Below are 25,660 nucleotides of genomic sequence, written 5' to 3'. Positions count from 1 at the left end.
CTGGGTAAGACTTCCCGTCTGATTCAAAACCCAGGGTGCAAATACCTTGCCTCAGCTGAGTCACCACCCTGTCACACCTGCCTCGTGCACAAAGCAAAACGATGCCTCTTGACTTTGCTAAGGACTGAGGGTGGTGAGAGCCTGGCACAGGTTGCCCAGGAAGGTGGTGGAAACCTCATCCCTGGAGGTGTTTGCAGCCAGGCTGGAGGTACCTGTGAGCAACCTGCTGTAGTATGAGGTGTCCCTGCCCATGGCAGGGGGTTGGAGCTGGATGATCCTTGAGGTCACTTCCAACCCTGACAGCTCTGTGACTCTGTGACTTGATGCTTAAAGACAGCACTCTGGGAACATACAAACAGGGGGGGCACATTTCATGTGCCTTGGATGGGTGCATCTGAGGCTGGTGTTGGTCTCCTCTCCCAAGTAACTAGTGATAGGATGAGAGGAAATAGGTTTGAGCTGTGCCAGGGGAAGTTCAGCTTGACATTAGGGACACTTTTTTTTCCTGCAAGAGTGGCCAGGGCTCGGCACAGGCTGCCCAGGGAGGTGGTGGAGTCCCCATGCCTGGAGGTGTGCAAGAAGCTGTAGATGTGGGCTTCAAGACACGGTTTAGTGGTCATGGGAGTCAAGTTACAGTTGGACTTGATAATCCTGAAGGTCTTTTCCACCCTTAATCACTCTATCCATCTCCAGGCCACACTGGGAATTGTAAATGGTGTCTGTGTAGCTGTGTTTAAATCAGCAGCAACGACAGGACCTTCGTTCTTAGCTCTGTGGTGTGACTTTCACTTGCTTTAAAGCCTCACTGGGAGACTGGTGCTCTCCTCTGCTGCCAGGCTCTCCTGGGCTGGGCAGCATCCAGGGCTATCAGTGCTACACTCTGTTAGGAGAAATCAGGACAGAGAATGCTATTTGCATTTAGATGCTTTAATATACTATTTTAGTCGTGGCTTTCATGAATGAATGTGTGACAATTAGGGCAAGGCTTTCCACACACACACCCCCCACACACTTCTTTACTGTTTCTGTCTTCCCTAAAGTCTAGAGGGCAACCAGTGCAGCCTAGCAGCCTAGCCATTACACCAGAGCTACAGCAGGAGGGAGGGCTGCTGAGCTTGGATTGCCTCCTCTGTTCTTGCTCTCATGAGACCCTCACCTGCAGCACTGTGTCCAGCTCTGGGGCTCCCAGCATAAGAGGGACATAGAGCTGCTGGGGTGGGTCCAGAGGAGGGCCACAAAGTGGACCAAAGGCTTAGTCTAACTGGGCAAAGGGATGTTGTGCCTGAAAGTCCTTGGAAGTCCAGGGAAGGAGATTATGTAACGGCAGAACAAGCAGGCAGCCCGCACTGGAGGGGAAGAACCTGCCAGGAGGGGCAGGTGTTACCCGAGTGTGACAGATGGCTGCAAGCAAAGGAGAAGCTGACACAATGGTCATATGAAAATGGAGGAAGGGAGGGGGAAGTGACCTACCCCTCTGAGGACACACAAAGTGGGAAGCAGGGCAAGTGGCTGCTGAGACATAAGGAGGGACAGCACAGTGGAGAGTGGGGGAAGAGAATGAGAGATGAAACAGCTGAGGCTGGGTGGAAAAAAAGTGATTTGGGCAAGTTCCTCTCAAGGTGAGGAGGTGGTGGTGCCAGCAAGGAGAGGACAGAAGGGAAGATGGAAAGTGAGAGAGGAGCATTGGCTATACCTCCCTGCAACTCATATTAAACCCTCCCTGTAGAAAGCTGTTGTGCTCCTCTCTGGAAGTGGCTGCTTTCCAAGGGGATAGAAAGAGATCCTTGCAATGTTCATCTGTGGGGGTGTTGGGAAGTAGAGTGAAGTCCTCCAGGATGAAAAAGATTTCTGTGAATGTCACATGGCACAGTTTCTGGAGCAGGCCTCAGCTTGCTGATCACTTCTGCCTTTGCCTACACACAAATCATCCAGCTGCTGACTCACAGCACTAGGAGCTGCATCCTCCAGCCAGTGCTCTGCATTTCCTCCCTCTCAGTACCAGCAACTCATGGAAACGTTGATGTTTTGGAGGCTTAAAGCTTTCCAAAGCAAAGGCAAAAGGACTCAAAGCACAGCACATCTGCCTATGCTCTTAGCTAGGAAAGCTGGGTGGGTGTCAGATTCCAAACACCAAGCTTCACATTAAGCAGTACTTCAAGTGGCAGACCTTGCTTTCATGTGGCTTACTGCAGGGGATTCAGGGTTGGGAAGAGCCTGGAGATCTGACAGGACTCTTGCTTTATGTCAGTGGAAAATGTGTGAAACCTTCCTAAGTGTATTCAAATCAGGTGGAGTAAAGCTGATAGAGCATTGTCCAGAGTCAAGCTGCTTGTAGCAGCCTGTTTGGCTTCTGTGTGCACACAGCAGAACTTGTCCCCTCTACCACTTCCTTGTGCATCAGCTGCTGGAGGTGAGGAAGGAATTCTTCCCAGCAAGGGAGATTGGCCATTGGGATGTGCTGCCCAGGGAGGTGGTGGAGTCACCATCCCTGGAGGTGTTGAAAATAAGACTGGATGAGGCACTTGGTGCCATGGGTTATTGATGAGATGGTGTTGGGTGATTGGTTGGACTGGATGATCTCCAAGGTCTTTTCCAGCCTGGTCAATCCTGTGTTTTGTATTAGCAGTCTGAGGCTCAGGGCTTCACATGTTTCTATGGATAAATAGGTCCTTCTGCTCACTTCTGTGCTGCTCTTAGAGGAAAAATTGTTTGTGAGACTGGGACAAAAATCAGGCAAGCTTGGCAGAGCAGTTGCTGCACTGCAGTGCTGTAGGTGAAGTGGGAAGTCAAAGCTAAGCAGTGCACTTTCACCCTCCCAGGCAGAGGGAAAGAGCAAATATAAGCAAACAGCCCCAGCAGGGAGTACTATAGCACATACTTGAAATGCCTCTCTCTGAGCTTGCAGGGTGGATGCTTTCAGCTGTATTCCATGCTGTTGCTAGCACACATGACTCATCTCTTGAGGAAACAAAACCCAGCAAAACAAAACATTTTCTTGTTGCCATTGTACCCTAAACAACACTGCATGCAGAGGATGAGCACCAGGCCCTGGGTGTTTGCTCTTCCCTCCCAAGCATGGCACTTTGAAGCACAGCTGGGCTGGGAGCCCTGCACTGACCGAGGCTGCTGCCATGAGCACTGCTGTTCACCCTGTCAGACTGGAGAGTGACTAAATGCCCCTGCTGCTGAAGCTGCTCACTGTTTGGGAATTCTCCTTCCCAGGCAATGGGACAAGGCTGGTGGGTGGGGTGGGTTTGTGCTGCCCAGGGAGGTGGTGGAGTCACTGTCCCTGGAAGTGTTTGAAAGAGCCTGGATGAGGCACTTGGTGCCATGGTTTAGTTGATGAGATGGTGTTGGGTGATAGGTTGGACTGGATGATCCCAGAGGTCCTTTCCAACCTGGTTAATTGGGTGATTCTGTGAGACTAAGGGTGGGCAGAGCATGTGAGGCTCAGCCCCCCAGGGATGGCACTGCTACTGAAGCACAGGAGCTGCAGACACTGCAGGGTGGCTCAGCCAGCATGGCAGACTGCTCAAGATGATGAGTTGTGAGGAAATCCTAACTCCTGCCCTGGGTCTGCTGCACTGTGTGTCCTGAGCTGTGATTCTCTCCTTTGTTCTCATTTGTTTCAGCACAGTCATCCCCTTGTCATCTTCCCTCCCAGCAGGACAGAACAAACCAGGACAGTGGTTTGTCACATAATGGACAGCAGCCACATTATCACAGAACTGTCAAAGCAGCCAAAGCTGTGCTGCTCTGCTACAAATACCTCCTCTATGAGCACCTCTGCAGCCTGCCTGTTGCCTGATGCTCAGCTGTAAACAGCAAAAGAAAGGGAGAAGGCAATGCAAGGACTCCTTCTTCACACCTAGACACAGAGCCATGCCCCAGTGTGTGAAAAAGACCAGATGAGAAATGCCTGCTCTCCAGGCAAGGGTAACAGAGCAGCAGTGAAGACCACCATGGCTTTGGGCCACCACCTCCAAGGAACACTTCCCATCAGGCCTGTAAATGAAACTTTTATACCCTAAGAGGTCTAGTGACAGCTGTGACACCCTGGGTGCCCACCATGAGTCACAGGAGCTCAGCAGAAGAGATCACTGCAGGTGGCTCCTTGGCTACGCTAGAGGCAGAGGGCAGCAGCAGCTGTGGCAGTGTTGGTGAGCTCATTGCATGCCAAGGGGATGGAGACTTCAGCTCTGACAGTCTGCATCACTCTCAGCTGCTTGACAGGCCTCCACCTGCAGGTCTGCTACTGGGAAACGTCCTGGGCTGCTCTCTAGGCAGAAGGTGGCTCTTACATGGGGGAGTCCTGGAAGAGAGCCAGCAGAGAGCTCTGTTCCTCTGCATTACACAACACTCCTTGGAGGAAAGCTTGCTACCCAAAGGTCTGCTGCTGGCTACAAGAGGCTGACTCTGCTGCTAGCAGCCTCATTGGTGAGCTGCTGTCCATCAGAGAAGGGGCTGTTATTTGTCAGGTTGGTCCTTCCACCAGCAATGAGGCAGAGACTTTAATCCAGAGCTGAGCTCAGACAAAGGAAAAGCTTCAGAACCCAGTCTTGGGCCCTGAATCATTCCTTTAAACCCAGTTTTCTTGCACCTGCTCCTTGCAACATGGATGCAGTAAGAGGAACAGCTAGTACCTTGAAACTCAGAGGTGTAAGGTGGCCCACAGAGACTGCTGGATAGCTTTGATCCAACAGCATGCTGCTAAGATGGCAGTGTGTAGGTCAGCTAATGCTCTTGGTGTCTAATGGGAGAGGAGACAGAGCTGTGGTGTTCCCAGTGAGAGAAACTTGCTGTTTTCAGAAGTGCTGCTGGCTCTCATGGCACGGCAGGCTGAGAAAGTCTGCCACATCTTTTGCATCTTTACCCTTCCCCTCAAACTCGTGACAGAAAGCTGCTTTGTTATCTACTCCCTTCCCCGACCTCCCATCACATGCCTCTCAGTCTGAGGGCCTTAAAACCTACTACTAGCAAACCAAGTGGGTAAGAACTCCCAGCTCCTGGCAGTTAAGAAATTTCAAAGTGTTTCTTGAGAAACCTCACTAAGACTCCCTCAGGTCTTGCTTCACTCCCAAGTGAAATCTGAGCAGCCTGGGAAGGTGTAGAAGGGCAGGAGCACTCTGTTGTGTCAGCACTTTTGAGCAATGTCTTGCTTTCTGCATAGAAACCACAGTATTGCTCTATCTGCCTCCCAAACCAACTTGCTAATGAGGGCAGCTGGCTCACAAGCTTCATGGCAAAGTCAGCAGCCTCACCACTTTTTCCTTTACTCTTCCATGGCATCCAGGAGGTGAGCACTCCCTGCAAACACCAGCTTCCTTGAGATAAACCCAAGCCAATGCCTGGCAGCAGATCTGCCTAAACATTAAGCAGCTCATCACTCTTTTGACTCTCTGCTCCCTGGGCTGGATGCCCCACAGACAAAACCTGCTGGGGTTCTGCAGGCTTCAACACAGCCCTGTTGATCTAAAGCAGATCAGGATCTCATCCTGCAGCTATTGAAAGGCCATCCAGCATGGGCTATGTGAGCAGTCTCAGGCTGTCCTGGACAGCCAGGTTGTGACAATCCCAGTGTCTGGTGAGAAATGCAGCAGAACAAATTCCTGGCATGGTAGGATGATGGTGGGATGGCTGTGCTCCATCCAGGGTTCTCCCCTCCTGACACAAGGGTGGAGTTGCCACAGTGTGGTCACAGGGCCAATGCATGAGCACCTGACTGCAGTAAGGGCAGAAAAGCTGTCCAGCAGGAACTTGTCCCATGTGCTGGGAGAGGCCCTCAGCCCTACAAGCAGGTATAGCATGCAAAAGCTTAGAGGGAAGGGATGGCATCCAGAGGGACTTGGACAGGCTGGAGAGGAGGGCCCAAGCCAACCTCATGCAGTTCAACAAGGCCAAGTGTGAGGTCCTGCACCCGGGTCAGGACAATCCCAAGCACAAATCCAGGCTGGGTGAGGAGTGGCCTGAGAGCAGTCTGGAGGAGAAGGACTTGGGGGTGTCAGCTGATGACAAACTCCCCAGGAGCCAGCAGTGGTCACTGGCAGCCCAGCAGGCAGCTGTGTGCTGAGCTGCATCCAGAGCAGCAGCACAGGGAGGGGATTCTGACCATCTGCTCTGCTGAGACCCCACCTGCAGCACTCTGTGCAGTTCAGGGGCTCCCCAGCAGAAGAAGGACATGGGACTGCTGGAGTAGGTGCAGAAGAGGCCACAAAAATGATCAGAGGGCTGGAGAACCTCCCCCATGAGACAGGGGGAGACAGGAGCTGAGGCTGTTTAGCCTGGAGGAGAGAAGGCTCCAAGGGGACCTTAGAGCAGCCTTCCGGTGCCTGAAGGGACCTACAAGAAAGCTGGGGAGGGACTTTTGACAAGGGCTTGTAGTGCCAGGATGAGAGAGAATGGATTGAAGCTTGAGGAGGGCAGATTGAGACTGGAGATGAGGAAGAAATTCTTTCCAGTGAGGGTGGTGAGAGACTGGCACAGGCTGCTGAGGGAGGCTGTGGATGCTCCCTCCCTGGAGGTGTTCAAGGCCAGGCTGGATGAGGCCTTGAGCAGCCTGGGTTTGGCGTGAGGCTCCCAGGGCAGGGAGCTTGGAACTGGATGATCTTTAAGGTCCTTTCCAACACAACCCATGTCATGAATCTATGAATCAGGACTCCTCTTCACTCTTCCCTGCTTAAGAGCAACATTCCCTCAGCTGTTTGGAGAGGTGTGTGTGGGGTCCAAGCGCCCCACTGGCTTTCCCAAGAGTGCACAGCTGTGAGTCAGAGTGCTGGCACTGCTGGCATCTACTAGAGCAGCTGAGGAATGGGACACCAAGGCCCACTGGGAGGCTGCAAGAAATTTTGCAAGAGGCACCAGCACATTCTGGCAGGAGGAGAGTTCTAGAACTACAAATAGCTGGAAAATAGGAAAGTTTTGCACCATATGTCAAGATTTGAACTGGTGAGGAGCCAGAAAGGGGATATGGAATCTTTTTGAGGAGCTGAAAAGGTCCATTTGGACCGACACAGTTTTTACTCTATTTTTTAACAACCAATACATTTCCTCCGCAGCATGTCTGCCTCACAGGGACAGCTTCACAACTGCCTCCTTTCAGGGGCATTTCTGGGCTGAAAACAATTTCACAGCCTGTAATATCAAGGTTTGAATTGCTGTGCAACATTCCTTTCTTCAGCAGAGTGTTTTTCAGCCTTCTGATGGAGTCTTGCACACTTTGCTACCTTTTGCAGCCCACCTGGAAGGTGGAAGGGGGCCTACTAGAAGAGAGAGAGACTGCTTCCGAAGGCCTGCAGTGATAGGATGAGGGGCAGTGGTTTGAAATTGAAGAGGAGTAGATTTAGATTGGATCTTAGCAACAAGGTCTTTACCATGAGGGTGGTGGAACAGTGGGAGAGGTTGTCCCAGGGAGGTAGCTGAGGCCCCATCCCTGGAGATATTCAAGGTGAGGCTCAACAGGGCTCTGGGCAACCTGATCTAGCTGAGGATGTCCCTGCTGACTGCAGAGGAAGTTGCACTAAATGACCTTTAGAGGTGCCTTACAACCCCAACCATTCTATGAGTCTATGAATTTACGATCCCTTTGTAGTGCAGAGACCTATGCTGAATAACCTCAGTGTGAGTTTTCAGCTAGCTCCAGCTGTCCTCTATGGCTTTGCTAACACTTCTTTGGCTGAAGGCCCTGGGGTGCAAGATCCCAGTAGAACAAACCAGACCTGGCTCTCTGGGAGGTGGCTGCTCAATTGAAGGGGAAAATGAAGTCTCCAAGAACAATTTCAGTGCCAAGGAGTGTTATGAAAGGGGGAAAGGCATGATCCATCAGAAACCATGGAATGGTTTGGGCTGGGACCGTAAAGATCACCTAGCTCCAACCCCCCCTGACATGAGTAGGAAGGCCTTCCACTAGACCAGGTAGCTCATGGCCTGATCCAACCTGGCCTTGAACACCTCCAGGGTGAGAAACCTCCCTGGGCAACCTGTTCCAGTGTCTCACCACCCTGACTGTAAAGAATTTTTCTCCTAATATACAGCCTAAATCTTCTGAGACAGAAGAGTGGAACATGGGAAAGGCCTCAGCACTTTGGGCAGAGCCTGTGCTGCTGAACTGGAGTTGTGCAGTTAATAGGCAGTGTGAGTAAGAACTGCTTTCTCAAGTCTGAATGCCACTACTACCACTCTTGGCTCTCTTCCAGTGAAGTGCTGCATAGCTCCTAACTCCTGCAAGTAACCTGCAAGAAATGTGAGCTATACCACCACTACCTTACAGAGCAATCAAGAGACCACAGATGTTAGGTTTAAAGCATCAAGATGTTGCTCACTTCAGATGGGTCAGCCTGAGATGCTCACAGTTCACTAAGGGACTCTGCTATCTATCAGATCCACTTAGTGTCCCCAGGATCTCCAGATTACTCACTGCAATGAAGGAATTGGGTGCCTGTGGTTCTTAAGCCCATCCAGTCTTGTGCTATATTTAGGAAGTCTGGAGAGTGCAAGAAGCCAGCTAGGTCAGCTGGAAAGAAACCAGCTTGATTGCCCTGGAAGCCTTGCCTGTGGCTGATCAATAAGCCACTGAAAGCAAGTGCTCCTGCAGAGCAGATAGGCAGGCAGCAGTGGACTCTCCCTGATGGAATCTGCTCCTCTGGGAAATGCTGGAGTGTGGCACAGGTACTGCTGACCTTGTCAGCAGCTTTCCCTCAAAGCATTTCAGTTGCCTACAGCAGCAAATTGAGTCCAAAGGGACACTGGCAAAGTCATGCTGCAGCCATGAGAGGCACCTCTTAGGCCTTGTCTACAGCTTGAGGTGGAGCTCAACCAGAGTCCTTCTGGTAGTTTTAGGGTGGACCTTCAAAATTTTCCACAGATCTTGAACAGCAAGTGGCAGAATGTCAATAAACAACCCACCACGGTCCTTTTGATTTCCACTGCTGGCATTTGGAGAACTGAACCTGAGACTTACCCCTGCTAATTCTCTGTTTTTCTCCAGACAGGATTCCTGGTGTATCAATGACACTGATGCTCTCTAGCACAGGGTTAGGTAGCTGGGCACAAACAAACCTGGAAGAAAAGTAAATCACAGAATCACAGAGCTGTCAGGGCTGGAAGGGACCTCAAGGCTCAGCCAGTCCCAACCCCCTGCCATGGGCAGGGACACCTCACACCACAGCAGGTTGCTCACAGCCACATCCAGCCTGGCTGCAAACACCTCCAGGCAGGAGGCTTCCACCACCTCCCTGGGCAACCTGTGCCAGGCTCTCACCACCTGCATGGGGAACAACTTCTTCCTCACATCCAGTCTGAATCTCCCCACTTCTAGTTTTGCTCCATCCCCCCCAGTCCTATCCCTCCCTGACACCCTCACAAGTCCCTCCCCAGCTATCTTGGAGCCCCCTGCAGATCCTGGAAGGCCACAATGAGGTTTCCTGGGAGCCTTCTCCTCTCCAGCCTGCACAACCCCAACTCCCTCAGTCTGTCCTCACAGCAGAGCAACTTCAGCCCTCTGCTCATCCTCCTGGCCCTTCTCTGGACACCTTCCAGCACCTCCAGATCCTTCTGGTAAGAGGGGCTCCAGAACTGGACACAGTACTCCAGGTGTGGTCTCCAATGTGTTTAAAACAAGAGCAAAAGGTTATTTATGATGTGCAATAGATCATAAATGAGATTCTAGGCACCATGGAAGAAGCCAGGCTCTGATCTCTCTTCAGCTGGAGTCTGGAGCTACTGCTGATGCGAAGAGATGAGAAAGAAGGCAGATCTGAGCCCTTTGGCTGTTTTGCTCCTTCTGGAACACAGGTCTCAGCCATGATCTATCACAGGGCTTTTATATGTGGCCCTCCAAATGATGAATTATTAATGAAACTGTGGAAACCCAAATGTTTTCATCTGCTGTTTAGCACCAAGTGGTGTTTGTCCCTCTGCACTTCAGCATTGCCCTGCAAGAATCCTGAGCTCAAGTGAACTAAGCTAACTTGTTGAAGAGAGAAAGATAAAAACCCAAGCAGCCAAAAACCCCTCAGCAATATGGTAGGATTCTTGTCCTCTTTCAAATCTGGCCTTGAAACAAACAGAAAGAGGGGGTTGGACTAGATGGCCTTCAGAGGTCACTTCCAACCCAAAACACTCTACCATTCTGCTCTTGCACCATGGAAATTCTGTGGCACAGGGAGCCTAAGATCTCAAGAGCTTGCGTAGCCTATCCTGCCCCAGGGCAGGATCAATCAGGTGCTTGTCTGAAGTGCTGTTTAAAGCCCTAACAATGCAGCTCTATCATTTGCTGGGACTCTACTCCATGACTTAATTATCCCTCCCAGCACAGCCTCTCTTTCTTCATGTCTAATCTAAACCTTCCATGCCACACTGCCTTTCAGTCTCAAACAGTAGCTGTGGAAAATGATTTATTTCTCCGTTCCTGTCACAATGGATACTGTTGTCATCCTGTCTCCCTTCTCTTTCCCCTAAGGAAAACACTTTGCTGGTGTTCCTCCCCGCTCCCAGCCTCTTTCAGCTCTCTCCAGCTGCTTTTCAGATAATTTCTAAATCATAGAATCACAGAACTGTCAGGGCTGGAAGGGACCTCAAGGCTCAGCCAGTCCCAACCCCCTGCCATGGGCAGGGACACCTCATACTACAGCAGGTTGCTCACAGCCACCTCCAGCCTGGCTGCAAACACCTCCAGGCAGGAGGCTTCCACCACCTCCCTGGGCAGCCTGTGCCAGGCTCTCACCATCCTCACGGGGAACAACTTCTTCCTCACAGCCAGTCTCAAGCTCCCCACTTCTAGTTCTGCTCCATCCCCCCCAGTCCTATCACTCCCTGACACCCTCAAAAGTCCCTCCCCAGCTATCTTGGAGCCCCCTGCATATCCTGGAAGGCCACAATGAGGTCTCCTGGGAGCCTTCTGCTCTCCAGCCTGCACAACCCAAACTCCCTCAGTCTGTTTCCATAGCAGAGCAGCTCCAGCCCTCTGCTCATCCTCGTGGCCCTGCTCTGGACACCTTCCAGCACCTCCAGGTCCTTCCTGGAACAGAGGCTCCAGAACTGGACACAGAGCTCCAGGTGAGGTCTCAAGAGTGGAGCAGAGGGGGAGAATCACCTCCCTGACCTGCTGGCTGTGCTTCTCCTGATGCAGCCCAGGATGGGATTGGCTTTCTGGGCTCCAATGCACCCTGGTGCCTCAAATCCCCGAAGGCTCCTGCAGCTTTCCTGTTGAGTGCTTTCAAACTGCTCACCGTATTTCTTCAGGACCCATGCCCCAGGCTGCTGTGGCATTCTGGCTGTGACCTTGCCAGTGCTGACCACAGCAGATGGATTGCTGCTTGCCTCTCCCATGGGACAGTCCTGTTTACATAGCTCAAGATGTTTGCTTTTTTCACAGCACTCTGACACTGTTGACTTACACTCAGTTTGTAATTCATTCCTCCCCCTCTGCAGCTCTATTTCTGGGTAACTGCTCTTTAGCTAGCTGCTCCCCATCTTGTGTCTATGCAAATCACTGCCTAAGAAAAGCTCAGCAGGCTGCCTCTGTTCCAGTGGCTGGTAACAGCAAAGGCCAGTGAGAGCCTACATCCTCCTGTGGCTCCTGGGAGGACTCCATGGAGAGCCTTGCTGTGATGGCACTCCAGGCAGCTCTGTGTGTGCACATGGATGCTGCCAGTGGTGTGACACCCAGCCACAGCAAATGTGACTGTGGGAGGGAGCAGAGACACAGCAAGCATGAGGGATGGCACCAGGACTGCAGACAGAGCCCTGCAGTGCTCTGCTGTGTCTGGTTCTCCTCAAGCCCCTGCAGCTATGAACTCCTCTAGGCTAGGCCACAGCCTCACCCCAATTCTTCTACTCCAAGAAGCTTGTGACAAAAGTGAATCCTCACAGGTTAGCTGAGTGACTTCTCTCCTAAGCTGTCAGCTATTTCAGACCACATATTACAGCCTCCTTCTCCCACATCCACAGCTTAGCAGGTGGCACCAAGGAGCATTTCTGAATGTGTAACACTTCATGTATTAAACTAAGGGCTCACTTAGACTCACAGAATCATGAGGGCTGGAAGGGACCTCAAAGCTCAGCCAGTCCCAACCCCCTGCCATGGGCAGGGACACCTCACACTACAGCAGGTTGCTCACAGCCACATCCAGCCTGGCTGCAAACACCTCCAGGGATGGGAGGCTTGATTCTCCTGTTGAATGCCAGGCACAGCAATAGAGAACAACAGGCTCAGAAGGGCTTGTTATGCCCCTGTCCTGGTAAGTGACTCAGGCAAGGACATTTCCCACTAGTTTCTCCAGGCCAAGTGCTCCACAGGAGCTTTCAGATACAAGGTCAGAGGCCAGCACAAGTGAGTGCCTTCTGGCTCTGCTGGCAAGGTTAAGGCTGCTGCCTTCCTGCTGTCCCAACAGAGCTGCAGGACTTCAGTGAGCATGACCTAGTTATGCCTGGGGCCATGTGAAGGGAAGAACATGGTGCCAGCCTAGACCTTCAGTACCTCTGCAGGCAGAGCATGGCCACGAAGGAGGAGCTTGTCACTCAGGATGTCTCCTGCCACTGACAAGACAAAAGCAGGACTGACTCCTCCTTAGCCACCCAGGACAGACTTTGGGGCTGAGGGCAATCTTGCAACCAAGCTAATGAGGTATGAAAGTAATGACAGATTCCTGAGTTTGCTCCAGGCCTTTGGTGCCAAACAACTCCTGGTAATGAGGTGCAACCTGTAATCCCTCTGCTGGGAGCCTTCCAGAGCTGGAATGAGGAAAACAAGCCCTTCCCTCAGTATCCAGGAACAACCTGAGGCAAGGAAAGGTGGGCAAGGGACAAGGTGCTGCAGAACTGCTGTCCTCCTTTCGGCCCCAGGCAGCTTGTCAGCTCTGTCTCTGCCCTTGGCCAGGAAGGTAAGCACTCCTGGGAAGCAGTGGAGAGAGGAGACAGGCTCTGAGCAGCACAATTAGCTCCTGTCTCCCAGCCAAACCCTGATGGTACCACTCTTCCCTTGTTCCTGGCAGGCAGTAGACCCCAGTCTCTGCTGGGAAAGGAGTGCTGGCTGGATGCTCACTCCTGCTCCTCCACTGAGCTCCCCTGGAGCAGCAGGCTCTGCACCCAAGGACGCAGTGCTGTCAGCTGCCACTTGCCAGCTGTGACCAGCATGGTCTGTGTGAATGCTGCTGCCCTGTACTGCTCTGCTCCTCTCCACTGGTGCCCATAGCAGAGCATTGCCTTTAACACCCACAGATAAAGTGGCCTCGCTCATGGTCACTCTCTTATCTCAGGGGTGTGGGTGAGGGAGATCACCTCCTTCCTCCAAATGCCTTGCTTGCAGCTGCCTGGCTGAGGTCAGTGCCTCAGCACACACACACAGCAGCAAGACATATGCAAGGCAGAGACAGCTCTGCAGTGACTCTTGCCAAGAAGCCAGGCACACAAGTGGTAAGAGTGGGAGGCTTAACCCAGCCCCTTGGGTGCACCCTGCCTTACCTCCGGTAAATTCCTGGTCCTCTGAGTCAACTCCTGCTTGCACTTCCTTTCCTAATTAGTTCTGCATTGCCATCTGCACTTTCAGCACTGTGATGCTCACACTGCTGAGCTGGTTCCCCTCAGCCTGTCTTCCTCTGCCAGTTTAGAAAACATCACCTTATCTGTCAGCACCCAAGGGGTTAATTAGCTGCCCTGGCTCCTCCCTGCACTGCTGGCAAGACTGCACTTCTGCTGCTACTGAGTCACTGCTCTGCCCCTCTGCCCTGCTGTTCTCACAGGAACATACTTGACTGCTTTCTCACAGGAGAAGGAAGGGCAGCAGGAGAGTCAGGAGCACAGCATGATACAGGGAACTAGGTTAACAGGACACAGATCCCATGCAGGCTGAGCAGCAAATTGCACTCAAGACACACCAACCAGTTCAGTTTGGGGTTGCTGGCTTTTTTGCTCTCTATGCATGGCTTTCTTATTTCCTGATGTTGCTTCTCCTCTGCAGTGAACTATCTGCCTGCTGTGGCAGCTCTTGGCTGCCAACAGAGATGCTCTGAATGATATTCTCTATGTCTACTATCTCTGCACTTCAGGGCAAACCACCTTCCTCCCTTGGTGTAGGGAGTGGGTGGCCACCTGATCCAACTGCTGGCCCAGTGCAGATGGTCTGGGCCCTATAAAATATTGACAACCTCTCAGTCTCACAGATGCAGGACTGTGTTGCTGCATTTGAATAGTGAGCGTGTGCAGTGATCAAATATTGCTCACAGAGGCACTGTGAGGCTGCCTGCAGAGTGGCAACTCCACCCAGATGCCTCTTCTCTCATCATGCTCCTCTGCAGGTCCCTCTTCTGCTCTTACTGCAGCCCACAGCAGCACTCCTGTGCTCAGTGCCAGTAGCTGCTGCTGCACTCTCTGGATAGGAATTCTCTAAGATCAAAGGGTGAGAGGGAGCCAGAGCCCAGGCTCTCCTGACTGCTTGGCAAGGCAGCTGCCGTGTTTGCAGCATCCCACACACTCTCAGCTGGGAAGGTGCTGCTGTGGGGTGCAGTCAGGCAGTTGGTTCCCATCTGCCTACTGTAGCACAGCTTGTGCTCATCCAGGATATGGGTGTGTGCTGCTGGCTTCCTGCAAGCCAGCCTGGATCCAAAACTCAGTGTGGCTGGACTAGGTTGAGGGGCTGGAAAGGTCACACTCCTCCTATCACAGAGCCACTGTCCCTGCCACAGCTGTTTTTAGGAGAGCTGTCAATTTGCACCTCAGGTTATGTGTTTGAGGCACCAGCATAGAGAGAGCCTGGGTTTGTTACAAGGGGACATTCAAGTCACAGCTGGAAGTGCAAGCAAGCAAAGAGCTGTGTGTTGTGCCAGTCCCATGTCTCTACTGCCTTCAGTGGCTGTGTCTGGTTGGACAATGCAATTTCAGGGAACTGAGCTGATGGCTGAAGAGCAGCAGCTAGGAATATAACAGCAAGGCAGGGTGAAGGGTAGTAATTTTCTCTCTGGACTCCTGCAGGATGAGCTGGGCAGCCTGTGCCACATTCTGTGTTTGCTGAAGTAAAGGGAAGGTCTGTCCCTCTTGAACTTGCTCATCTGCCCTGCAGTGAGTGACTGATGTGTACCCAGTAGAACTGGAATGGCTTTGCACCAGGCATGTGGATGTGGGGGGAACTGCTGGCTAGGCAGCTCCACTAGGTTCCAGCTTTACTCTCCAGAGCAACTAAGTTTTTGAGCACTGACCTGTTCAAGAAGGCATTGCCAAAGGCATTGAGTTTCCTGAAAGGTTTCTTGGGATCCACCACCAGTGCATTTCCAGGAATGATTCCCTCCACATCTCCTTGCATAACTGCTATGAAGGAGTCAGTTGTAGGCTCTGGTCCAATCCTCATCCCTGGGAAATCCTGCTCCAGCAGGTACCTGTAGGCAAATAAACAGTATGTGGGCATGAGACATGAGCTGCCTGAGTCCTGAATGAGCTTAATTATGGAGCTCAAGAACATGGATCCTTCAGAGGCTCTCTTTAGCCTTTGTCACTGAATCATCTGGCAAATGTCACAGGAGCCTTTCCACTCTGGATGTCCACTGTTAAAGCTTTCTTCTTTCCTGTGGATTAAGAAATGGAGGTGATACTTTAATCCTCAAGACATGTGGAATACACTCATCAAAGTTCCCCTGCAGTACAGAGCTAATCCCCCAACCTTACTGTCCCCTGGTGCCAGTATCAACTACTTCACTGCTGCTCATTCCAACAGACTCATCCAACTGATGTGCTTAGCCCCCAGCCCAAATCAAATGCCCACTTCTCCTCTACTTGACTGTTGGGAGCCTCAAGCCTCCCTTCTTGTGTGCTTCTGCAATGCAGCTACAGGTCTGCATCACAAACTGCTCCAGAACACTGAGCATGGAACATGTGGGTGGCAGAGCATGTCCCATATCTCCTGTCAAGAGCAGAGGAAGCACAGCAACCCTTTTTATTTGCTAAGCCACTGGCAGCTCCTCTGGAGGTACAGTTTGGCACACTGCAGGGAAAGAGTCTCCCATGTGGGTGCAGGGCTTTGAACAGGACCCTGGCAGCACATCCTGACATATCCTGCCACATTCAGGGGTGTCAGTGGCATCCATGCAACAGGTCCCCTTGGCACAGGAAGGAGGTCAGGTCTGTATTTGTCAGTGTGGGTGCAGAAAACATCCACCTGCTGATCCTGTGCTGAAAATTAAGACCACTGTAGCCATGTGGCTTGCAGAAGGTAGCTGGAACTGGTCTGGCTCTCAGTATGGGGTGGTGTCAGACCTCCTGACCTGATGATAAGCTCTGGCTTGTCAACTAAGAGCCATAACGACTGCCAAGCTAGAGAGGTCAGTATAGTAATGAATTGCTGCTACTTGTTCTGGCACTTCCTCTTCCCCTGTTTTGACCACAGCTTTGGGAGGCAGAAAGCAGAAACAGATAAACGGAGAATTGCTGTGATGTTAAAAGAAGACTCAGGTGATGGGGAAGGAAAATGGGAGAGGGGATGAGGATTTTCCAATATTGAGACCAGCAATGGCTGACTCAGATGAGTCTTATCAAAGAGGCTAAGCTCGATGAGGGACTACAGGACCCCTGGCATGAAGGCTTGTGCTAACTTTTTCTTGGCAGGGGGGGTCCTGCTTTCACCATCATTTTTACAGAGGCAATAACCCAGCGCCTTGAGAACAACAAAGCTATTTGTTGACACCACGAACAGCATCCACACCTTGAGTCCCGTGTCCAGTTCTGGGCCCCACAGCTTAAGAAGGACATTGAGACACCTGAAGGTGTCCAGAGAAGGGCAACAAAGCTGGGGAGGGGTCTGGGGCACAGCCCTGTGAGGAGAGGCTGAGGGAGCTGGGGTTGCTTAGCCTGCAGAAGAGGAGGCTCAGGGGAGACCTTCTTGCTCTCTACAACTCCCTGAAGGGAGGTTGTAGCCAGGTGGGGGCTGGTCTCTTCTCCCAGGCACCCAGCACCAGAACAAGAGGACACAGTCTCAAGCTGTGCCAGGAGAAGTTTAGGCTGGAGGTGAGGAGAAAATTCTTCAGAGAGAGAGTTGTTTGCCACTGGAAATTGCTGCCCAGGGAGGTGGTGGAGTCCCTGTCCCTGGAGGTGTTCAAAAAAGGACTGGATGTGGCACTTGGAGCCATGGTTCGGTTAGTCATGAGGTCTTGGGTGACAAGTTGGACCTGATGATCTTTGAGGTCTTTTCCAACCTTATTGATTCTATGATCTTCAGATTCCAATGGCCAAGGCCCTATCAGCTGGCTCTAGAGGCAAACCAAGGCAAATCCACACCCAGCACGTAGCTCAAGCCACTTGCCACTTCCCTGCCTAGGTACACACTGATAAAGGTAATGGCTGCAGCAAGAATCACTCCAGCAGTGACACCCAGCACTCCCTCAGGAGCTGACCACCTTCTTCATTGGTATCTATCATCTATTTGCTTACAGCTTTCCTCCAGAGTGATTCCCAAGTCCTGCCCTCACATGAATGCCATCAGAAATGCCTTCTGGAGGCAACACTGATAAACAGCAGCTGCTTGGCAGTTACCAAAAACACTGAAATACTCCAGGAAGGAGTTCAGGAAGGGAACAGCCCTCCCATGCTAGGGTGGGTACATCCTATCTACCCAAAGCCTACACAAGGGCTCCTTGAGCCTTTCAGTCATCAACTAACACAGGCAGGCTGCAGGTGATGCTGGTGTGTGCCACCTCCCTGGCTAGTGATCACAGTACAGCTCCCTGGCAGCTACAGGAACTCTGCTCTAGCCTGAGGCAGCTGAGAACAAGGAGGAGCTGCTTCTGTCCCATCCAGGGTTCTGTAGACTATCTTATGAATGTTCTTGGCTCAGTTCCCTGGAAAGCTCTTTACATTGCAACAAGCATCTGCTAGGTCAGAAGCCACTTAGCCAGACTATGGAAACTAAGCTCAGTCCTCTGGAAGGCAATTCAGAAACGTTAGCCCCTGATGGGCATTGCTGCAACGCCACTCATTGCTGTGGGCTCTCTCCTGCTCAGGCTCTGCTTTGGGCCTGACAGTCTGTTTAACAGTGCCTCAGGGATGGGCACTCACTGAATCCTTAGCAATCAGCCTTTGGGTCCTCCTCTTGCAAATACTTGAGAGAAAAGAAACAGGTAGTGATAATCTGAGAGGTCTGGAGCACAGCCCTGTGAGGAGAGGCTGAGGGAGCTGGGGTTGCTTAGCCTGCAGAAGAGGAGGCTCAGGGGAGACCTTCTTGATGCCTGCAACTCCCTGAAGGGAGGTTGTAGCCAGGTGGGGGTTGGTCTCTTCTCCCAGGCACCCAGCACCAGAACAAGAGGACACAGTCTCAAGCTGTGCCAGGGGAGGTTTAGGCTGGAGGGGAGGAGAAAGTTTGTCCCAGACAGAGAGATTGGCCACTGGAATGTGCTGCCCAGGGAGGTGATGGAGTCCCCATCCCTGGAAGTGTTCAGAAAAGTCTTGGATGTGGCAGTTGGAGCCATGGTTTGGTTGTCAGGAGGGGTTAGGGATTAGGTCATAGGCTGGACTCGATGATCCCTGAGGTCTGTTCCAACCTGGTTGACTCTGTAACAACTGTCAAATGCAGCAAGTGCTTTTGAGAAACAGCCCTTCCTCCCTGTGCCAGGGCACAGCCTTGCCATAGCAACCCCTGCTGTTTTCTATGAGTTTGAGATGGGTTCCAGCAGGAGCAGGGAGGGGATTGTCCTCTTTACTCAGCTCTGGGGAGGCCACAGCTTGAGTGCTGTGTCCAGTTTTGGGCAGCTCAGCACAAGAGAGATGTGGAGGTGCTGGAGCCAGGGCAGAGGAGGGCAGGGAAGCTGGGAAGGGCCTGAAGAATAAATCTGACGAAGGGCAACTGAAGGAGCTGGGGATGGTCAGTGTGAAACAGAGGAGGCTGAGGGGAGACCTCATTGCTGTCCACAGCTACCTGAAAGGAGCTTGTGGAGAGGCTGCTGCTGGTCTCTTCTCCCAGGTGATTAGTGACAGAACAAGAGGGAATGGCCTCAAGCTGGGACTGGGGAGGTTTAGTCTGGACATCAGGAAGAATTATTTTCCCATCAAGAGAGGTCAGGGACTGGAATGTGCTGCCCAGGGAGGTGGTGGAGTCCCCAGGCCTGGGTGTGTTTAAGGTGGTTTGGATGTGGTGCTTGGGGCTATGGTGTAGAGGTGAGCCTTGCAGGGTAGGGCTCTGGGTTGGACTTGGTGATGCTGAGGGTCTGTTCCCACCTGAATGTTTCTGTGACTGTGATCAATGCACCATGATAGCTTTTGAGCTTCGCCATTGCCCAAGCAAAAGTCCTGAAGACAGCAGCAGCTGCCCTGTAGCCAGGCTGCCTCCTGACAAAAGCTCTCATCCAGCAGTAGCTCCAAGCCAATGCTACTGACCTGATGTGCAACAATGGTATGGAACCAGAGGGGTGAGGCTCTGCACTGCCTAGTGGCACAGCATCTATTTCAAGGCTTCTCTGGCAGACTGGGAGCACTCTGCAAGCACAAGAACCTCATTGTGCACAGGACAAACACAAGGGCATTTGTTGACACTGTGTGATGGGGGAAGGCACTTCTGCTAGGCACTGACAGGGCTGCCTCTGCCAGCAGAAGCAAGCCAGAGAGCACAGGCAGTTGTCACAGCGGTGGGGATTTCTGGGAGAGAAGAGCAAACAATAGCTGTGGAAAACACCACAGTGAGCAATTTCCCCTGCCAGCAAACCATGCCTTACTCTGGACTGCTGAATGGGGAGTCAGCAAATGAAATCCAACATGGCTAATGGGAGAATCTTGCACCCCATGGAGCAGGATAGCTTGGGGACTGACCAGCTGGGGAGCAGTGTAAGGGAAATGGACCTGGGGGTCCTGGTGGACAGAAGGATGCCCAGGAGCCAGCATTGTGCTCTTGCAGCCAAGAAGGCCAATGGCATCCTGGGGTGGATTAGAAGGGGAGTGGTGAGTAGGTCCAGAGAGGTTCTCCCTCCCCACCTCCTCTGCCCTGCTGAGCCCACCTCTGGAATATTATGTCCAGTTCTGGACCCCTCAGTTCAAGGAGGACCTCAGGGAACTGCCTTGAAAGAGTCCAGCACAGAGCCACAGAGATGGAGTGGAACATCTCCCTGCTGAGGACAGGCTGAGGGAGCTGGGGCTCTATAGTTTGGAGCAGAGGAGCCTGAGGGGAGACCTCATTCATGTTGATAAAGATGTGCAGGGCAGTGTCAGGAGGATGGAGCCAGGCTCTGCTCAGTGATGTCCAACAGGCCAGGGGGCAGTGGGTGCAAGCTGGAGCAGAGGAGGCTCCTTGTGAACATAAGGAAAAACTTTTCCACTGTGAGGGTGTCAGAGCCCTGGAACAGGCTGCCCAGAGGGGCTGTGGAGTCTTCTTCTCTGGAGACATTCCAACCCCACCTGGATGTGTTCCTGTGTGACCTGCCCTGGGTGATGCTGCTCTGGCAGGGGGGTTGCACTAGATGAGCTTTTGAGGTCCCTCCCAACCCCAAACATTCTGTGATTCTGTCATTCAGGGGCTTGAGGGAGTGACTCCATCCAGGCTGGAGAAGCCCACAGAGAGCAACAAACCAGAGGGGATTTCTCTTTAATAACAGTGTGCTTTTTAGGAGAGGTGTCTGGAGTTAGTGTGTGGCTGGAAGCATTGTGCTAGTTGCCCTATTTCAAGCCTGTCCCTACTCCCTGTGAGGGACAAGGACAAGCAAGCTGCAGCAGTGCTAGCCTCGAGGCCCCCCTGCCCAGGGGGGTTTGAAACAGCCTAGGAGGCAGGCAAGGAGGCTGCAGGCTCTCTGGGCAGGACTCTGCAGGATGTGGGGGAAGGGGGCAGCTTGCACCTGATGAGTCATACAGGAGCCACGCAGGATACTGCTGTGTGTGGCAGCAGAGGTGATGCAGAGAGGGAAAGGAAGGAGGACAGAGCAGGAGGAAATGGTGACAACTGCCTGGTGCAGGCAGAAGGGAAAGGTTCAGGGCCATGCAGGGAGGTCATGCCAGAGCTCTGCATGGGGCCTGTGTCGAACGGCCTGGAGGGGCCAGGACGTGCAAGCGATTAGCTGCAGGAGGAAAGGGAGGCTGCAGCAGAAAAGCAAGGCCTGTTGACAGTTAGGAGGGCTCTGCAAGGCTTGTTTGTTTTATCAGCAGGATGGCTGGACAGGGGCCAGGATTATTTTTAGAAGAGGCCATGGAATCTAAGCTAATTGGCAGAGTCATGTTCTGCCCTGCACTCCCACCCTCTTACAGGAAACATAAACAGCAATAACATCACAAAGGCTTCACTGACATCCTGCCATGGCTGTCAGATATTCCCAGGTAGAGGTGTTGCCTTGTCCTTGCCATCACAGCCTTCCAGGCTCCAGCCCTGCAGAAAAAGCCTCAGCCAAATGAATGCTGAGGAGAGAAATGGGAGTGAGCAAGAGGAGAGGCTACAGCAGGAAAGAGGAATGGAGAAGCTGCAGTGAGCAACACTGCATCCTTCAGAGAGCAGAATAAGGCTCCCTTCTCTGGGTCCCCGAAAGCAGGGCAGAAAACATCCTGGCTCCCCTGAAAACAAGCCAGTGCTCCTCTGCTGCACTGCTGGCTTTAACCCACACAGGCTCACTGCCCTCCCCACCACCACCTCTGCTTCTCACTGCTGACCTTGACTGCCTTACCTCCTGCCACCAGCCCCTGCCAGGGAGGCAGCCCCTTAGGTGCATGTGTCTCACCTCACACTTCCCAAGGAAATACCTGGGAGATAAACCCACCCCAGGCAGGTGATTAAGGTCCTTTGGGATCCAGGTGGCCTGGGACTGAGTTCATTCCACAGCAGCACTTAGTGGCATTATGTCACCTCTCTAAATTGCCAGGCAGTACAAGCAGGATGTAATGTAAGAGTGGAATGGATACATGAGGACAACCCTAATTACCTCCCATCCGGATATAATCATGGAAGAGATGTCCAGAGGCTGTTTCGTACTTTGCTCTACCACTAAGCCATAATGGTTGCCTCCCTTCTCCCTTCCCCCCCAGCCCCTGTTCAACTTCCCCCCTTCTCTTGCCTGCCCACAGTAACTCTGGATGCTAATCTGCTTATCCCAGCTCTCTGATGACCACTGCCTGCAGGCTCGGACTGGAAGCCTATCAGGAGCAGCACACAGTTCTCTGGCACCTCCTGCCTTTGTTTGGGGACACATTGGAGTAACACAGCTTCACACTCCTGCTACGAGGGAACTCTCCGAGACCCCCAGGGCCTCAACTTTCACCTTCTTAGGCACCATTTTGCACGAGGATGACTGCCTTCCTAGAAGGCTTCTCAGCTCCATTTGGCACTCCTGCAGAGCAGCAGCTCCTGATCACCTTAGCTTCACCATAGCCTTTGGTTAGGCTCATCCCAGCCCCGTGCAGAGGAAGCTGGGAGGACACAAGCCCAGATGCAGTGCAGTGGTGAAACAGCAGCTCAGGCGAGCTTGCTGACAGCAGAGCAGAGAGGCTGGTGCCATTCCACACGAGTGAAGACTCAGTCTTCTCCTTCTGCCTGGAACATGCTTGGGACACCCAAACTCCTTGAAAAAGGAGCTCAGGCCTACAGGAAAAAGACTGTACTGAGCAGAGCAGCAAAGGCAGGAAGGCTCTGCTAAGAGCAGCACCCAGGTGAAGAGTACTGCAGGGGAAACGCTGATGCTGGCAATCCAGAGAAGCACTGGGAAGAGATGCTGTAGTTACACAACCAGCAGCCTGCTTGTGTTCAGGGCAAGCTCTGCTCTGAACATCAGCAACCCAGAGGACAGAAAAAGCCTTTCAAACAGGCTTGATAGCAAGCCACAGAAAAAAGACCTGGGGGGGAACCAGAACCAGACAGCTATGCTATCTAAGCTAGCTTGATTTTCCACAGGAGCAACTCCCCCTCTCACAGCATGCCCAACGCTTTCCAAGGTGCTTCATGCCCCTTCACCACCTACCTGACCTGCCCACCACTGAAGCACCTTTCTACTCTTCAGCCTGGGCTGCCAGGTACGTGACAAGGCAGCAGAGGTGCAGTTTGTTCTTGGCTCCTGGCTGGGGCATTAAGCAGCAGGAATATTGCAGCACACACATAGAACCCTCTGCACTTCTCAAGGTCACTCCTGGAGCAGTACAAGCAATTTGATTCATGCCTCTCTACTCCCCACAGCTCCCTCCTCCACCAAGAAACACCGGTGGAACAAAGGGCTGGCTGCTCGTGGCTCATGTCCAGATTTGCACTGGGGTAATCCTGCAGATTTCAACACAGCCACAGCAGAAAAAGGCTGGAATTTAACACTGAGCTTATGAATCACAGAGGAAACGCAGACAGCACAGCTTCAGCTATGATCCCATGAGAACAGCTGCTGCAAGTTGGACTAGGAGTGTGGCTGAAGGGAGAGATCCTTGCAAGCAAGTCCAGCTGGAAAAGTTTAACCCTCTCTTCCCAGCATCACATCAAACCTGTGCTGGCACCTACCCTTTCTTTAGTTAGGAATGAACCTGCTGCTCCTAGCACCTGATCAGAGCAGGACTTGCTCCTTTTGGAGCCCCAAGGATGGGCAGGTCCCTCCTGGGTACACACATTCCTCACGCCAGGCTCTGAGCACAGCGGCACAGCACAAAGACACATGTGTGAGGACACAGTGTGTGGCACAGGCTGCCCAGGGAGGTGGTGGCAGCCTCATCCCTGGAGTGTTTGCAGCCAGGCTGGAGGTGGCTGTGAGCAACCTGCTGTGGTGTGAGGTGTCCCTGCCCATGGCAGGGGGTTGGAGCTGGCTGAGCCTTGAGCTCCCTTCCAGCCCTAACAATTCTACGACTCTATGACACAGATCCACCCAACACACTTTAGGGCTCTCTAGTCCGTAGGTTGCCCCACCACCCAAAATCTACATCCAGCGGCTGGTGCAAGGGCTACCCTGAGCCAAGCAGCGACCCTGTGCAAGGCTTCCCGCAGCCTTTGCACTTTGAACGGACAAGAGGGCCCCAAGTGACTCACATCTAAAGTCCTGCCCGCACTGGGCACTTCTTGCCACGTCGGTGTTTCATGAGCCCTCTGCCACCACCTTGCCCCTGAGAAGGGACACTCAGAGTCGGAGGGGAGGCGGCTTTCAGTTTAAAACTGGTGATGGGCCAGGAAACAGAAGAGGGGTCCTGGGCCCCCTTCTGCCCCCAGCAAGGCGCACAGCCAGGAGGGCTGGAGGCACCCCGTGGGGAAGGCAGGCAGCTGGGTGTTACCTGATGAAGGTGGTCTTCCCGGTGGAGTACTGCCCCACGAGGAGCACCATGGGCTTGTTGTCGAAGTCGGCATCCTCCAAGGCCGGCGAGTGGAACTCGTGGAACTTGTAGTGCTCTTCCAGGGGCAGCAGTTTGGTTTTGTAGAGCTTCTTCAGGCCCTCGCTGACCGTCTGAAACACCTCGGGGTCCTTCCTCCGGCGGTCATCGGTGCCCAGCCAGCTGAACATTTTGGGGCCAGCTGAAGCCAGCTCCGCAGCGAGCAAGCAGCGCGGGGCGCGGGGGCTCGGGCAGACAGCGCTGGCTGCCGGCCCAGGCTAAACCCGCATGCCCCCTCAGGCTGCGGCCCCGGACACGGCCTGGCAGGCCTCGCTCCCCTCCAACGCCCACCGGCGAGGGACGCCTTCCCGTGCGCGGCCCGCACCGCCGGTTCAGTCAGAAAGCGGCGCCGGCGGGAGGATGCTAAAGCCGTTTCCCCTCGCGGGCCCCGACGAGCGGCACCGGCGGACGCCGCCTACATTCACGCCGCCGGCGGCCGGCGTGGGCACGCCGCGGAGGCAGGGCAGGAGGGGCGGCGGCGCCCTCCGAGCGCGGCGGGCGGTGTTTAAAGGGCGGTGCTCCCGGAAACGGGCCGGCGACGGAAGTCGACGGCTCCTGGCAGGCGCCGCCCGTTCAACACCGCGGGTGAAGCCGCGCTGGGCGACGCCATGTTGGGGGGGGAGGGGGCGCGATGCGGAGGGAAACGGCGGTGGGGCGCAGCATGTCACAGCGCCGCCCAGAGGCCGCCGCGGGGAATTGCAGCCCTGCCACCATTTGCTTGTGCTGCGCGCTTCGCTGTGAGATGCGGCTGTGGCGGGGACTCGGCTGAGCGCTGATACCCCGAGCTGCGGCTCCAGACCCTCTCCGAACCAACCACTCGTCTGCATTGCTGCAGCCCAGCCCTTCTCGGGGGCCCACAGACACAGAATCACAGAATCAACCAGGCTGGAACAGACCTCAGAGATCACCAAGTCCAACCTATCACCTAATCCCTAACCCCTCCTGACAACCAAACCGTGGCTCCAAGTGCCACATCCAATCCCCTCTTGAACACCTCCAGGGATGGGGACTCCACCGCCTCCCTGGGCAGCACATCCCAATGGCCAATTACTCTTTCTGGGCAGACCTTTCTCCTCCCCTCCAGCCTAAACCTCCCCTGGCACAGCTTGAGACTGTGAGGGAGCTGGGGGTGTTCAGCTTGGAGAAGAGAAGGCTCTGGGGAGACCTAATAGCAGCCTGCCAGTACCTGAAGGGGCTACAGGAAGGATGGAGAGAGACTGTTTGCAAAGGGTTGTGGTGATAGGATGAGGAACAATGGCTTTGAACTAGAGAAGAAGAGATTTAGGTTGGATGTTAGGAGCAAGTTCTTCACCATGGAGGTAGTGCAGCACTGGAACAGGTTGCCCAGGGAGGTGGTTGGGGCCCCATCCCTGGAGGTATTCAAGGTCAG

The 25,660-nt window shown here is 53.3% G+C and overlaps 1 protein-coding gene across 1 annotated transcript in view; it reads right to left on the bottom strand.

Moving 5' to 3' along the window:
* The window catches only part of EHD3 (EH domain containing 3), a 30,538-nt gene extending 5,777 nt beyond the window's left edge, over positions 1 to 24,761 (bottom strand). The window contains exons 1-3 of the mRNA XM_068153719.1: positions 24,175 to 24,761; positions 15,189 to 15,365; positions 8,957 to 9,054 (exon numbers count right to left, since the gene is read on the bottom strand). Of these exons, the coding sequence (XP_068009820.1) occupies positions 8,957 to 9,054; positions 15,189 to 15,365; positions 24,175 to 24,401 (502 nt within the window). The 5' untranslated portion in view covers positions 24,402 to 24,761. The remainder of the gene's footprint in view (positions 1 to 8,956; positions 9,055 to 15,188; positions 15,366 to 24,174) is intronic.
* Between the last annotated feature and the right edge of the window lie 899 nt (positions 24,762 to 25,660).

This window comes from Melanerpes formicivorus, unplaced genomic scaffold (genome assembly GCF_026170545.1).
Source record: "Melanerpes formicivorus ecotype bairdi unplaced genomic scaffold, bMelFor1.0.p_v2 SCAF_26, whole genome shotgun sequence".
Lineage (NCBI taxonomy): Eukaryota > Metazoa > Chordata > Aves > Piciformes > Picidae > Melanerpes > Melanerpes formicivorus.
The sequence above is the reverse complement of the archived record's forward strand: the minus strand, read 5'-3'. Positions and strand labels throughout refer to the sequence as shown.